The sequence below is a fragment of the Heterodontus francisci genome, chromosome 9, assembly GCF_036365525.1.
Source record: "Heterodontus francisci isolate sHetFra1 chromosome 9, sHetFra1.hap1, whole genome shotgun sequence".
Classification (NCBI taxonomy): Eukaryota; Metazoa; Chordata; class Chondrichthyes; order Heterodontiformes; family Heterodontidae; genus Heterodontus; species Heterodontus francisci.
In genome coordinates, this window is record NC_090379.1 from 104,767,121 (window position 1) to 104,781,300 (window position 14,180).

Genomic DNA, 14,180 nt, shown 5'->3' on the forward strand with positions numbered 1-14,180 from the left:
GTTTCATTGACCAGTGAAACTATATACCAGGAAAAACATCCCAAATTCTGAGCATGACCCTACATACAATGTAGGAATCTACCAAGTGTCCAGGCGGGAAGCCCAAACTTTGTACAGTGACTCTGAACAGGAAACCACAAACTCTGTACAGGAAACCACAAACTCTGTACAGGAAACCACAAACTCTGTACAGGAAACCACAGTCTCTGAATAGGAACTCACAAACCCTGGACAGGAAACCACAAACCCTGGACAGGAAACCACAAACCCTGGACAGGAAACCACAAACCCTGGACAGGAATTGCCCCAAGCTCTTTGAGGACCCTCACCAAACTTTAACAATTTGTCCAAACCTTGGGTAAGAATCCTAAAACTGAAGTAATCCAAATGACATAGAATCTCTCAATCCTCAGTATATTCCTGGAGATTTCTTTGGAGATGGAGAAACTCTATTTCTTAGATCTTTCCTGACTCTTAGATGTCTCCTTACATTCCATACTACTTGGGAAGATGGTATTTACTGAATATCGCAACAGCTAAGCAGAAAGAAAGGTTATTCTTCGTCAATGAAGTGTTTCCTCCTGTGTTGTGATCAGGACTGTGAACTTCCTGTTCAGAAGCGATTTGAGATCTTGATTGTAAAGTTTTTTCAGTGAGTGAGTGTGTGTCTGATTGACTGAAGCTGTCTGGTGAGCTTGTTGGTTGTTGTCTTTTCCCTGTGTACAGACTGTTAAATCGGCCAGAGTTTCAAAAGGGAAATAAAACAACAGTTCTTTTTTTGTAAAAACAGTTTTTTTCAAACAACTTTATAAAGACTTTGCAGATTATAGAGACTTTGTACGGATGGCCATGATCGATGGCAATTGCATGCTTTCAAAGAAGTGTTTCAAGTGTTAAAAATTGCCTTACCTACTTCATTTGCTCCGGGTGTAAATGAGTCACATGGGGTGGTGCTGAGCCATAGATATCAGGAAGGTCCCAGGTTTGATTCTCGGTCTTGGATCCCAGCCAGGCAGTGGTAGAAGGGGCAAAGATGTAAAATTGGCTTCAGTGTACCCTGGCTGGGGAGGGGACAGATTAATCTGTGCTGGAGAGTGTGTGCATGTTGCTCTCAGGATTGAGTTCAGCTGCAGTACACCCTCCATCACCAGGGGATTGCTCCCCAGCACTCACTGTTCAGGCTTACACATGAAGGATGAGCACAAAGCAGGCAGCAGCTGTGGAACCATGCACCAGTTCTACTGGTTTGTGAAATTCAGAGAGATCCAGTCTACAACAGTTCTGAGTGTGGCTGGATTCCCCCTGAGGTACCAGGAGTATGGGTGTATTCTGTCCCAGCTACCAGTAGAGTTGCTGTATTCTTCCTCCGGTATTGGGAGTATGGCTGCCTTTTCCCAGAGGTGCCAGACATTTGGGTGCCTCCTCCCTTAAGTATCTGCTGCCAGGGACCTGCTCCATTCGTGGAGATTTATTTATAATTTTCTCTAACAATGCCAATCAATCAGAGAAGCTCCAGGTGTAATGGCGTAACGATGGAGTGGTCGGGATCATCCCAAATTTTTATTAGTATTTTAAATGTGAAGAACACTAGGGACCGCGGCCTGGAATGAGGCAGAATATCACAGGACATTGTAGTCCAGGTTGCAACTTGTATGTGCATGAAGGTTCTTTGCATGGTGCGTCCCAATGATGCACGTCAGTGGTGCATGCTGAAGGCCATTTTGGAGACATTTTAAACTCTCTAATTTCTTCAAACCATTGTCCACAAAGATTAATTTGTACCAATGTATTTTATAAGGAAAGTACTGTCTTCATTTCTATAATGGGATACCAAACTAATTTTTAAGCTGGTTGCAGTGAATGTTTTTTTCCCCTGTGTAATTCTTGTACTGTAGGTGACTGTTTTTACCTGTTTTGCCATAGTGTTTGTACAACATGTTGGTCATGTCTTAAATATTTGCAATAAAATCCCAACATTTGGGAGGAAAGCCTTGAACTTGTCAAAGTGCACATAGCGATGGTGATGGTCTTCATGGACATAATGGTATTTCTAATCGATTATTAAATCAATATTTATCCCTCAAGCAACACCTGAAACAGAAGAAGTATTTTTGAAGTGTCGTTACTGTTATAATGTGGGAAATGCGGCAGCCAATTTGCCAAGGTCCCACGAACAGCAAAGTGATAAAGGAATGACTTGCATTTAAATAGCTCCATTCACCGCCCCAGGACACCCCAAAATAACTTTTTGAAGTCCAGTCACTGTTATAATGAAATAACAAGATAATCTGACACGAGAGCAAAATACAGCAGATGCTGGAAATCTGAAATAGAAGCAGAAAGTGCTGGAAATACTCAGCAGGTCAGGCAGCATCTGTGGAGAGTGAAAGAGAGATGTAGACTGGATTTCGTGGCCAGCAGGGCTCCCAGCACTGGGTCGAAAAGGCAAGCCCCCCCCCGCCTCCCCCACCCCACCCAGCAAGATCGTGCGTTGTTTTACTGAGAATGAACTGCAGACTACATCAAACGCGTTACCCTCATCGACTATCCTTGTTACTTCCTCAAACATTTCAATGAGGTTGGTGAGACAGACAGGAGCTTCCCTTAACAAATCCATGCTGACTATCCTTGATTAATCTGTGCCTTTCTAAATGATGATTCATACTGTCTCTCAATTTTTTCCAATAATTTGCCCACAACCAAGGTCAGGCTGATTGGCCAGTGATTACTCGACTAGCACTTCCATCTTTTTAAACAACGGTACAACATTAGCTGTCTTTCGGTCCTCTGGGACCGTGCCTCCAGCCAGAGAGGATTGGAAAATGATGGCCAGAGCCTCTGCTATTTCTCGACTTGCTCTTCTTAGCAGCCTGGGATACATTTCATCCAGGACTGGAGATTTATCCACTTTCAAGAATGCTAAACACCCTCACTATGTTTTTCCCATCCAATATTTCACACTCCTCCTCCTTAACTGTAACGTCTGCTTCATCCCTCATTTTTGTGAAAACAGATGCAAAGTATTCATTAAGACGGATGCCCATGTCTTGTTCTTTTTTGGTCTCTAATTGGTCCTACTCTTTCCTTAGTTATCCTCTTGCTCTTCATGTATTTATAAAATATTTTGGGGTTTCATTACAATCATCCCCATTGTGGATAGAAACTCTGTGCCCTGTAATAGCGAGGGTGTGTGTTTATATATTTCACATATTGCCGGTTTAAGCAGGATAGCTGTCAGATGAATTGGGGGTTTTAGCACAAATCCCCAAACCATGACAGTCTTCATCCCCCTTCCCCCTTGATTAAAGTAGCTTTCAGGAAGTCAGCATGAACGTTGTTCCCATCTCCTGCCCTACCATTAATATGGACCTCATCTACCCAATGAATTGACTCGCTGAGGCCTTTTACCTGCGCAGTGCACTGGCAGCTTTTACAATCTTCATGCAGACGGGTCCTGGTGCAGTCTGTGGATTATGAGGGAACTTAACATAACATGGTCTCCAAACAACAGCTTACAGCTATGGAGCTCCTTCAGTGTCAGCAGAGCGCTGTCAAAAAGGCAGAAAATAACTGGAGACACAGAAATGGACACCCTTCTCTCACCTTTACATGGTCCATCTCTGACACTTCCCTTCCTCGACTTCTCTGTCTCCATCGCTGGGGATAGGTTGTCTACTAATATCCATTATAAGCCCACCTACACCCACAGCTACCTCGACTACACTTCTTCACACCCTATCTCTTGTAAAGACTCCATTCTCCCAGTTTCTCCATCTTCGACGCATCTGCTCTGATGATGCTACCTTCCATGACGGTGCTTCTGATATGACCTCCTTTTTCCTCAACTGAGGATTCCCCCCCCACTGTTGTTGACAGGGCCCTCAACAGTGTCCGGCCGATTTCCCGTACCTCTGCCCTCAACCTTCCCCTCCCTCCCAGAACCGTGACAGGGTTCCCCTTGTCCTCACTTTCCACCCCATCAGCCTCCATATCCAAAGGATCATCCTCCGCCATTTCCGCCACCTCCAGCGTGATGCCACTACCAAATGCATCTTCCCCTCCCTTCCCCTGTCAGCATTCCGAAGGGATCATTCCCTCCGCGACACCCTGGTCCACTCCTCCATTACCCCCACCACCTCGTCCCCGTCCCATGGTACCTTCCCCTGCAATCTCTCCTCACTATCCCAGGCCCTAAACACTCCTTTCAGGTGAAGCAGCGATTTACTTGAACTTCTTTCAAACTAGTATACTGTATTCGCTGCTCACAGTGTGGTCTCTACACTAGGGAGACAAAGCGCAGACTGGGTGACCGCTTTGCGGAACATCTCCGCTCAGTCCGCAAGCAGGACCCTGAGCTTCCGGTTGCTTGTCATTTCAACACTCCCCCCTGCTCTCATGCTCACATCTCTGTCCTGGGATTGCTGCAGTGTTCCAGTGAACATCAACGCAAGCTCGAGGAACAGCATCTCATTTACAAATTAGGCACACTACAGCCTGCCGGACTGAACATTGAGTTCAATAATTTCAGAGCATGACAGCCCCCCATTTTACTTTCATTTTTAGTTGTTTTTTCTTTTTTACATTTTTTACAACCTTTTTTTGCATTTATTTCATTTCATCTTAGTTTGTTCAGTTTGCTTACCCACTTTTTTTTTCATGTTTGTACTTGCTGCTGTTCAATATTCAGTCCGTTAACACCTTTTCTGTACTAATGCTTTGTCTTTCAACACACCATCAACATATTGGTTGCCTGTTCTCCGTGACCTTTTGGTCAGCTATGTGGCCTTGTCCAATCTACACCTTCTCCTTTGCCCCACCCCCACCTCACTTGCTTATAACCTTTGCCATTTTTAATATGTCAGTTCCGAAGAAGGGTTACTGACCGGAAACGTTAACTTTGCTTCTCTCTCCACAGATGCTGCCAGACCTGCTGAGTATTTCCAGCATTTCTTGTTTTTATCTGCACTGTATATGCTTGTATTAGCAACAGAATAGATGAGTGGAAGATATGTGTAGGAATGTAAGGATGGGCAATTACTGTCTCCAGCTCTGAGTACTATCAACTGATAAGACAAATGACGATTTAGGATCACATGTGTAATTGCAAAGTGTTGAAATGAATCAAACCTAACTGACCCTTTTAGGTTCAAAACACATTGTATTTTAATCTACGAGTTCGAGTTTGCAGATTTGATTCAGGCTCCAACCTCCGACACATAATTATGCTGTGCGGCAGCAGTTGCTCTGGCCGAGAAACAGCATTGGGACTCCTCCCAGCCGCTGCGATTCCTACCTCCCAGGGCCTGGCGGCGCTGTGACACCTCCCTCCCGGCCCCTGGCGGCGCTGTGACACCTCCCTCCCGGCCCCTGGCGGCGCTGTGACACCTCCCTCCCGGCCCCTGGCGGCGCTGTGACACCTCCCTCCCGGCCCCTGGCGGCGCTGTGACACCTCCCTCCCGGCCCCTGATGGCGCTCTGATTCCTCCCGGCCCCTGGCGGCGCTGTGACACCTCCCTCCCGGCCCCTGGCGGCGCTGTGACACCTCCCTCCCGGCCCCTGGCGGCGCTGTGACACCTCCCTCCCGGCCCCTGATGGCGCTCTGATTCCTCCTGGCCCCTGGCGGCGCTGTGACACCTCCCTCCCAGCCCCTGATGGCGCTCTGATTCCTCCCGGCCCCTGGCGGCGCTGTGACACCTCCCTCCCAGCACCTGACGGCGCTGTGATTCCTCCCATCCCCTGGCGGCGCTGTGACACCTCCCAGGGCCTGGCGGCGCTGTGACACCTCCCTCCCAGCCCCTGATGGCGCTCTGATTCCTCCCGGCCCCTGGCGGCGCTGTGACACCTCCCTCCCAGCCCCTGATGGCGCTCTGATTCCTCCCGGCCCCTGGCGGCGCTGTGACACCTCCCTCCCGGCCCCTGGCGGCGGCGTCGTTGTTCCCAAGGCCGGGGTGAGATGCAGTTGGTGCGGGAGAGTCTGCAGCGATTGGCGTTGGAGGCCCGAGGTGAGAAAGTGTTTGTGAAACGGGAGGGGGCGGCGAGGAGGTGCTGTTTTGCTTCGCCCCTGACTGCAATCTGGCGGCCTTCCTCGGCTCGCCGGCTGAGGCAGCAAGTGTTCCCCGTTGACCTCGCCCTGAACACATTTTTCTCTAAATTCTACCCCATCTCACATTGTGTCCTCTCCGAGCTTATCTTGTCCATGGGTCGCACCCTCAACCCTATTCCCACCAAACTGTTGACCACCTAACTTCTTGTAGCTAATATTAATGTTTCTCTCTCTTCAGGTACTGTCCCATTCCCCTTCGAATCTACCCTCATCACCAATCTCCTGAAAAATCTCACTCTTGAATTCACTGTCCTTGCAGCCAAAGTCCTTGTACATGCTGCTGTCTCCCAAATCCGTGCCCATCTTTCCCGCAATTCCATGTTTGATCCTGTCCAATCAGGTTTCTGCCTCGCCACAATACCGAAACTGGCGGGAAATCATAAATGACATTGTGTGACTGTGACCACGGTCAACTATCGCTCCTCATCGTTCTCGACCTATCTCTAGCCTATAACCTCTTCCTCCAATGTCACTCCTCCATCGTCCAGCTGGGTGGAACTGCCCTTGCCTGGTTCTTAACAAATTGTAACCTGGGGATCACCTATAATGATTTCTGTTCCCAATCCTGCACCATTACCTCTGGCGTCCCCAAGGATCTATTCTTGGCCCCCTTCTGTTTCTCATCTACATGTTGTCCCTCAGTGACCTCATCGAAATGCACAATGTCAGGTTCCACCTGTACTTGGACGACACTCAGCTCAATCTTACCATCACAGTGGCTAGCACCGCAGCCTCACAGCTCCAGTGACCTGGGTTCAATTCTGGGTACTGCCTGTGTGGAGTTTGCAAGTTCTCCCTGTATCTGCGTGGGTTCCTCCGGGTGCTCCGGTTTCCTCCCACAGCCAAAAAGACTTGCAGGTTGATAGGTAAATTGGCCATTATAAATTGCCCCGAGTGTAGGTAGGTGGTAGGGGAATATAGGGACAGGTGAGGATGTGGTAGGAATATGGGATTAGTATAAATGGGTGGTTAATGGTCGGCACAGACTCGGTGGGCCGAAGGGCCTGTTTCAGTGCTGTATTTCTAAATCAAAAAAATTTCTTAAAATCACCTCTCTGGACCTCTCCACTGTCTCTTGTCACACTCCTTGTCTGCCATGCTATATAGCACGAGCAGAAATTTCCTCTGATGAAGTATTGGGAAGACCAGACCCATTGTCTTTGGTCCCCAACACAAACAAACTCCATTCCCTGGCCATCATTTTCATGCCTCTCGCTGGTAACTGTCTGAAGCTGGCCAGATATTTCTCAGCCTTGGTCCTGTGTTTGATCTAATGATGAACTTCCAACCATGAATCTGCTCCATCACCAAGACTGCCTACTCCCTCCTCTGAAACATTGTCTGACATCTACCACCCTCCCCCCCCCCCCCCCCCCCCACTCCCCCACCGAGCTCATCTGCTGCTGAAACGCTCAGCCATGCCTTTGTTATCTCTTGGCTTAACTATTCCAATGCTCTCCTGGCTGGTCTCCCATCTTCCAACCTGTGCAAAATTCCGAAATTCTGTTGCGCATATCCTGACTTGCGCCAAGTCCCGTTCACCTGTGCTTACTGATCTACACTGGCTCCTGCTCGGGCAACACCATCATGTTAAAATTCTCATGTTTGTTCTCAAATCCCTCTGTGGCCTCATCCCTCCAAATTTCTGTGACCTCCAACAACCCTAAAAGCCTTTGCAATCTCTGCACCCCACAAGTTCTGGCATCTTGTGCATCCCTGATTTTAATCAATCCACTATTGGCAGCCATGCTTTTAGCTGCCTCGGCCCTAAGCTCTGGAATTCCCTCCCTAAATCTCCCTATCTCTCTCCTCCTTTAAGGTGTTCCTTAAAGCCAACCTCTTTGCCAAGCCTTTGGTCATCTGTCCTAATATCCCCTGTTGCTAGGTGTCTGTTTCAGTGCTGTATCTCTATATAAAATAAAATTTCGATTGATAACACACTTGTGAAGCACCTTGAGATGTTCTACGGCATTAAAGGCATTATAAAAATGCAAGTTTTTGTTGTTGCTTCCTCACTGAAGGCACCATCTCCACCTTGTTTGCAGAGCTTTACTTGAATGACTCAGTATCCTACTTAGACCAGCCCCCCACACCATTGGAATTCCAGCGAAGCTGGCTGGGTCCCAACAAGCCCTTCATCGTGCGAAATGCCATCAGTCACTGGCCAGCAGTCTCCAAATGGACAGCCTCCTATCTCAGGTATTGTGCTAACTCTGTTTACTTATTACAAATATCCCATCCTCAATGATGGGGGAGCCCAGCACATCAGTGCGAAAGATAAGGCTGAAGCATTTGCAACAATCTTCAGCCAGAAGTGCCGAGTTGATGATCCATCTCAGCCTCCTCCTGAAGTCCGCAGCATCACAGATGCCAGACTTCAGCCAATTCGATTCACTCCGCGTGATATCAAGAAATGACTGAAGGCACTGGATACTGCAAAAGCTATGGGCCCTGACAATATTCTGGCGATAGTACTGAAGACCTGCGCTCCAGAACTTGCCGCGCCCCTAGCCAAGCTGTTCCAGTACAGCTACAACACTGGCATCTACCCTGCAATGTGGAAAATTGCCCAGGTATGTCCTGTACACAAAAAGCAGGACAAGTCCAACCCGGCCAATTGCCGCCCCATCAGCCTACTCTCAATCATCAGTAAAGTGATGGAAGGTGTCATCAACAGTGCCATCAAGCGGCACTTGCTTTGCAATAACCTGCTCAGTGACGCTCAGTTTGGGTTCTGCCAGGGCCACTCAGCTCCTGACCTCATCACAGCCTTGGTTCAAACATGGACAAAAGAGCTGAACTCAAGAGGTGAGGTGAGAGTGACTGCCCTTGACATCAAGACAGCATTTGACCGAGTATGGCATCAAGGAGCCCTAGCAAAACTGAGGTCAATGGGAATCGGGGGAAACCCTCCACTGGCTGGAGTAATATCTAGCGCAAAGGAAGATGGTTGTGGTTGTTGGAGGTCAATCATCTGAGCTCCAGGACATCACTGCAGGGGTTCCTCAGGGTAGTGTCTGAGGCCCAACCATCTTCAGCTGCTTCATCAATGACCTTCTTTCAATCATAAGGTCAGAAGTGGGGATGTTCGCTGATGATTGCACAATGTTCAGTACCGTTCGTGACTCCTCAGATACTGAAGCAGTCTGTGTAGAAATGCAGCAAGACCTGGACAATATCCAGGCTTGGGCTGATAAGTGGCAAGTAACATTCGTGCCACACAAGTGCCAGGCAATGACCATCTCCAACAAGAGAGAATCTAACCATCTCCCCTTGACATTCAACGGTATTACCATCGCTGAATCCGCCACTATCAACATCCTAGGGACTACCATTGACCAGAAACTGAACTGGAGTAGCCATATAAATACCGTGGCTGCAAGAGCAGGTCAAAGGCTAGGAATCCTGAGGCGAGTAACTTGCCTCCTGACTCCCCAAAGCCTGTCCACCATCTACAAGGCACAAGTCAGGAGTGTGATGGAATACCCTCCACTTGCCTGGATGAGTGCAGCTCCAACAACACTCAAGAAGCTCGACACCATCCAGGACAAAGCAGCCCATCTACAAATATTCACTCCCTCCACCACCGACGCACAGTAGCAGCAGTGTGTACCATCGACAAGATGCACTGCAGCAAAGCACCAAGGCTCCTTAGGCAGCACCTTCCAAACCCACGACCTCTACCAACTAGAAGGACAAGGGCAGCAAATACATGGGAACACCACCACCTGCAAGTTCCGTTCCAAGTCACACACCATCCTGACCTGGAACTATATCGCCATTCCTTCACTGTCGCTGGGTCAAATTCCTGGAACTCCTTCCTAACAGCACTGTGGGTCTACCTACCCCAAATGGACTGCAGCGGTTCAAGAAGGCAGCTCACCACCACCTTCTCAAGGGCAATTAGGGATAGGCAATAAATGCTGGCCTGGCCAGTGACGCCCACATCCCATGAATGAATAAAAAAAAAAGAAAAATTCCTTTTGTTTTACTTCAATTCTTCTCATCTAGTAATTGATTTCTGGACGTCAGCCTCAGCCACGATTTCGTGACTGCAGGTATGCACTGCATTGGGACAGATAGGCTAAATGGACCAAGGAAACTGTTTATTCACAGAGTAAATCTAAATTGAGTCTTAATTTCATAAAAGCAAAATACTGCAGATGATAGAAATCTGAAATAAAAACAAAGTGCTGGAAATACTCAGTAGGTCAGGCAGCATCTATGGAGAGAGAAGCAGAGTTAGCATTTCAGGTCTGTGACCTTTCATCAGAACTGGCAAAGGTTAGAAAAAAATTAGGTTTTAAGCAAGTGAAGGGGAGTTGTAGGGGGGAGAGAACAAAGGGGAAGGTGTTTGATAGGGCAGAAGAGATTAAAATGACAAAGCTGTCATGGGGCAAAGGCAAAGAGTGTGTTAATGCTTGTGGTGAAAGACAAAGCATTAGTCCAGAGAGGGTGTTAATAGCAGAATAATGAGCAGCTCTGACTACATGAAAAACAGGCACATGGTGAAAATATAAAAAAGGCCAGTCATGCTCTGAAGTTATTGAACTCAATGTTCAGTTCGCAAGGCTGTAGAGTTCAGAATCGAAAAATCAGGTGCTGCTGCTTGAGCTTGCGTTGATGTTCATTGCAATACTGCAGACAGAAATGTTGGCATGAGAGCAGTGGGGAGTGTTGAAATGGCAAGCAACCGGAAGCTCGGGGTCATGCTTTTGGACTGAGTGGAAGTGTTCTGCAAAGCAGTCACCCAATCTGCGTTTGGTCTCCCCAATATAGAGGAGATCGCATTGTGAGCAGCGAATACAGTTTACTAAATTGAAAGAAGTACAAGTAAATCACTTCTTCACCTGACAGGAGTGTTTAGGGCCTTGCAGAGTGAGGAGAGAGGAGGTAAAAGGGCAGGTATTACACCTCCTGCGACTGCATGGGAAGGTGCCATGGGAAGGGGATGAGGTGTCGGAAGTAATGAAGGAGTGGACCAGGATGTCCACACAGGAACGATCCCTTCGAAATGCTGACAGGGGAGGGGAAGATGCGCATGGTGGTGGCATCACGCTTGAGGTGGCGGAAATGGCGGAGGATGATCCTTTGGATGTGGAGGCTGGTGGGGTGGAATATTAACTCTGTTTCTCTCTCCACAGATGCTGACTATTTCCAGCAATTTTGTTTTTATTTCAGATTTCCAGCATCTGCAGTATTTTGCTTTTAACTTATTTCTTTTGCCTTCCTACCTGATTTCAATTAACCTATCTGGCTTCTTTCTCTTTCTGCCTGGGTGTCGTCTTCCTTTTCCATTAGTTTGACTCTGCTCTCCCAACATCTCAGACTGTGTCGACCCTGAACTTTGACTGCCAACGCTACTTAGTGGTCGGGACTGTGGAATTGATTAGTCTTAAAGACCCTGACTCACTTTGCTGTACCGGTGGATTTTGTGATATCGGCAAACTTTCAGTTTCTTTGTGACTTGCACTTGCATTCTGACTTTCTCTTGGGACTGTAGGAACTTGGACTATCGGAGGTTTCTCATGCTCTCCTTTTGTCAGATTTCCTCCTTCAAGCAAATGATCTATGTGACACTGAAGGAGTCTCACTCCAATCTTCACTACATATGTGAATGCACCTAGTCTTTTTACAACAACTCCAAACATATACTTCTTATCACCTTGGTGGTTTTTCACCATTACCTTCTGACCTGCACTCAACTCTCTAAGTTTCATGTCTCAAGTATCATGACTCATTTTCACTGTCTTGCTTTTCTCTTACTCTGCTATTGACATCAGCTTTAAGCAAACTAAACCTTGTCTTAGGAGTGTGTTTAAACACTAACCCTTAAGGTGAGAAACCTGTTGTAGACTGTGGGGTTATTCTGTAAGAAATCAGAAGATATTCTAGCCTATATCAAAGAGAAACATAGTAATTACTTTCCAACTTGTCACCTAGCAAATACTTCTGCAAAGACCTCTTCACGATTTGTACACTTCTTTCTGTAGCACCATTTGATGCTGGGTGATATGGTGGTATTAGAGTGTGTTTGACTCCAATCTTACTGAGAAAGATTTCAAACTCTTCTGACATTTTCTGAAAAAAATGTAAACTGTGGACCATTATCTGACACCAACACTTCTGGCAACCCATAATTTTTTTTTCGTTTGTTCATGGGATGTCGGCGTGGCTGGCTAGGCCAGCATTTATTGCCCATCCCTAATTGTCCTTGAGAAGGTGGCATTGAGCTGCCTTCTTGAACTGCTGCAGTCCTTGGGATGTAGGTATACCAACAGTGCTATTAGGAAGGGAGTTCCAGGATTTTGACCCAGTGACCGCGAAGGAACAACTATATAGTTCCAAGTCAGGATGTGCATGGATTTCAAACCAACTTTTCAAAACCTCAATAGTTTTGGCATTTGTGCTATTAGGCATAGACTCAAATGTTATCCACTTGCTATAGCTATCAACCGAAACAAAATACTCTTTACCTTCCACTTCAAAGAAATCGACATGTGCACGTTCCCATGGTTCTCTTGTGTTTGACCATGGAATGAAAGGAACCTTGGTTGGATCATTTCTCATTCTGAGACACACTTAACAACTTTTAACCAACTCTTCAATATCTCTATCTACCTCTGGATACCAAAAATAGCTTCTTGCTATGGCTTTCATACAGACTATCCCTGTGTGCTCCTGATGAAGTTCCACCAACAATCTCTCTCTAAACCGTGGCTGAATAATGACTCTTGAACCCCATAGCCTTGATCTACATTCTCTGGTAGACATTGGCATGTCATTTGTGTATGTAAAATAATTCACAGGTAACTCATTGGCTAAAATTGAATCAGTCTTCACTTCCTCAATTTCAGATGTACTCTTACTGATCCCTACTGTAAGTAACTCGGCCCAGTTTAAACATATTTTTTGAAGCCAATTTCTTCCGATCGGGGAAACTTTGTTCCCTCCTACTACTACCAATGCATCATCATATTCCACCCCAACATTGACTTCACCGAACACTGGAATACTGTTATTGGAATAGCTAGTCAGGTTCACAACAGTTTTGCGTAATGGAATGTGACTTATGGACTTTTTGTACTCTCCTTCCAAGATAATAGACATAGCTGTAGCTGTATCATTGATGAAAGTAATTTGTGAATCTCTGACTTTCATTTTTACTGTGGGCACTAGAATTATATCTTCAGCCCTTTTACTTTGAACTTCCATGTGCCGTTTATCTTGCTCTCTGACTGAGTACAACTCTTTATCTTCCTGCTCAATAACATCAACTTCTGTTTCTATATCTATCATGTCTGCATTCGAAGACTTCCAGGCTCCTGAACTAGCTTTAGGTCTACCACAACCTCGACCTGGTGCATTGCTGTTTCCTCTACTCCTGCGTGCCCTCTGGATATGACTGAATTTCCCACAGGCATAGGACTTTGACTGGAAATGAGGGCATTTAGATGGTTGGTGGCTACCATGGCAATGGTAGCATCTAAATTTCTGCCTCTGAGTCTGTGAACTTGGCTGCTGTGGCCTGGTTCCCACTGAGTCCAGTGGGCCTCCCCTGCCAGCACAGAGAAAGAACTTCCTTGCAATCTGCAACTATCTCTTCCTGCCATTTCCATGGCTGTGGCCTCATCGCAGGCCTCCTTCCATGTTGTCTTATTGCCTTTACTCAAAAGCTTGGCCTGGATTTTACTGTTCTTTAGACTTCCAACAAACAGGTCTCAAAGATTGACTTCTACGTTCACACCATAACCACAGTAATGAGAGAGTTTCTTTAATTCAAAAATATAATCAGCAATAGGCTCACTTGGCGACTGATTCCTTCCACGGAATGCAACTCAGTGCAATTTCATTCTTAGTGGTGCCATAATATGACTCCAGAATCTCATTAATTTCAGAATAATCCAAAATACTGGGGTCTCGTGGGCAACATTGCTTAAACGCCACCTCAAAAGCATCTGGCCCCATCATGGTGAGGAAAATATTCATTTTATCCTCATCCCCTATTTTATTAGTTTGCAGCCAAATGGTGTATAACCATCGTTCATAATTACACCAGTCCCCTTGTTAGGATTGAA

General features: G+C 46.6%; 1 protein-coding gene across 1 annotated transcript in view; it reads left to right on the plus strand.

Annotated features, from left to right (window-relative positions):
* The first annotated feature begins 5,904 nt into the window (after positions 1–5,904).
* The window catches only part of jmjd7 (jumonji domain containing 7), a 39,057-nt gene continuing 30,781 nt past the window's right edge, over positions 5,905–14,180 (plus strand). The window contains exons 1-2 of the mRNA XM_068039620.1: positions 5,905–6,001; positions 8,148–8,301. Coding sequence (XP_067895721.1) covers positions 5,953–6,001; positions 8,148–8,301 — 203 coding nt within the window. The 5' untranslated portion in view covers positions 5,905–5,952. The remainder of the gene's footprint in view (positions 6,002–8,147; positions 8,302–14,180) is intronic.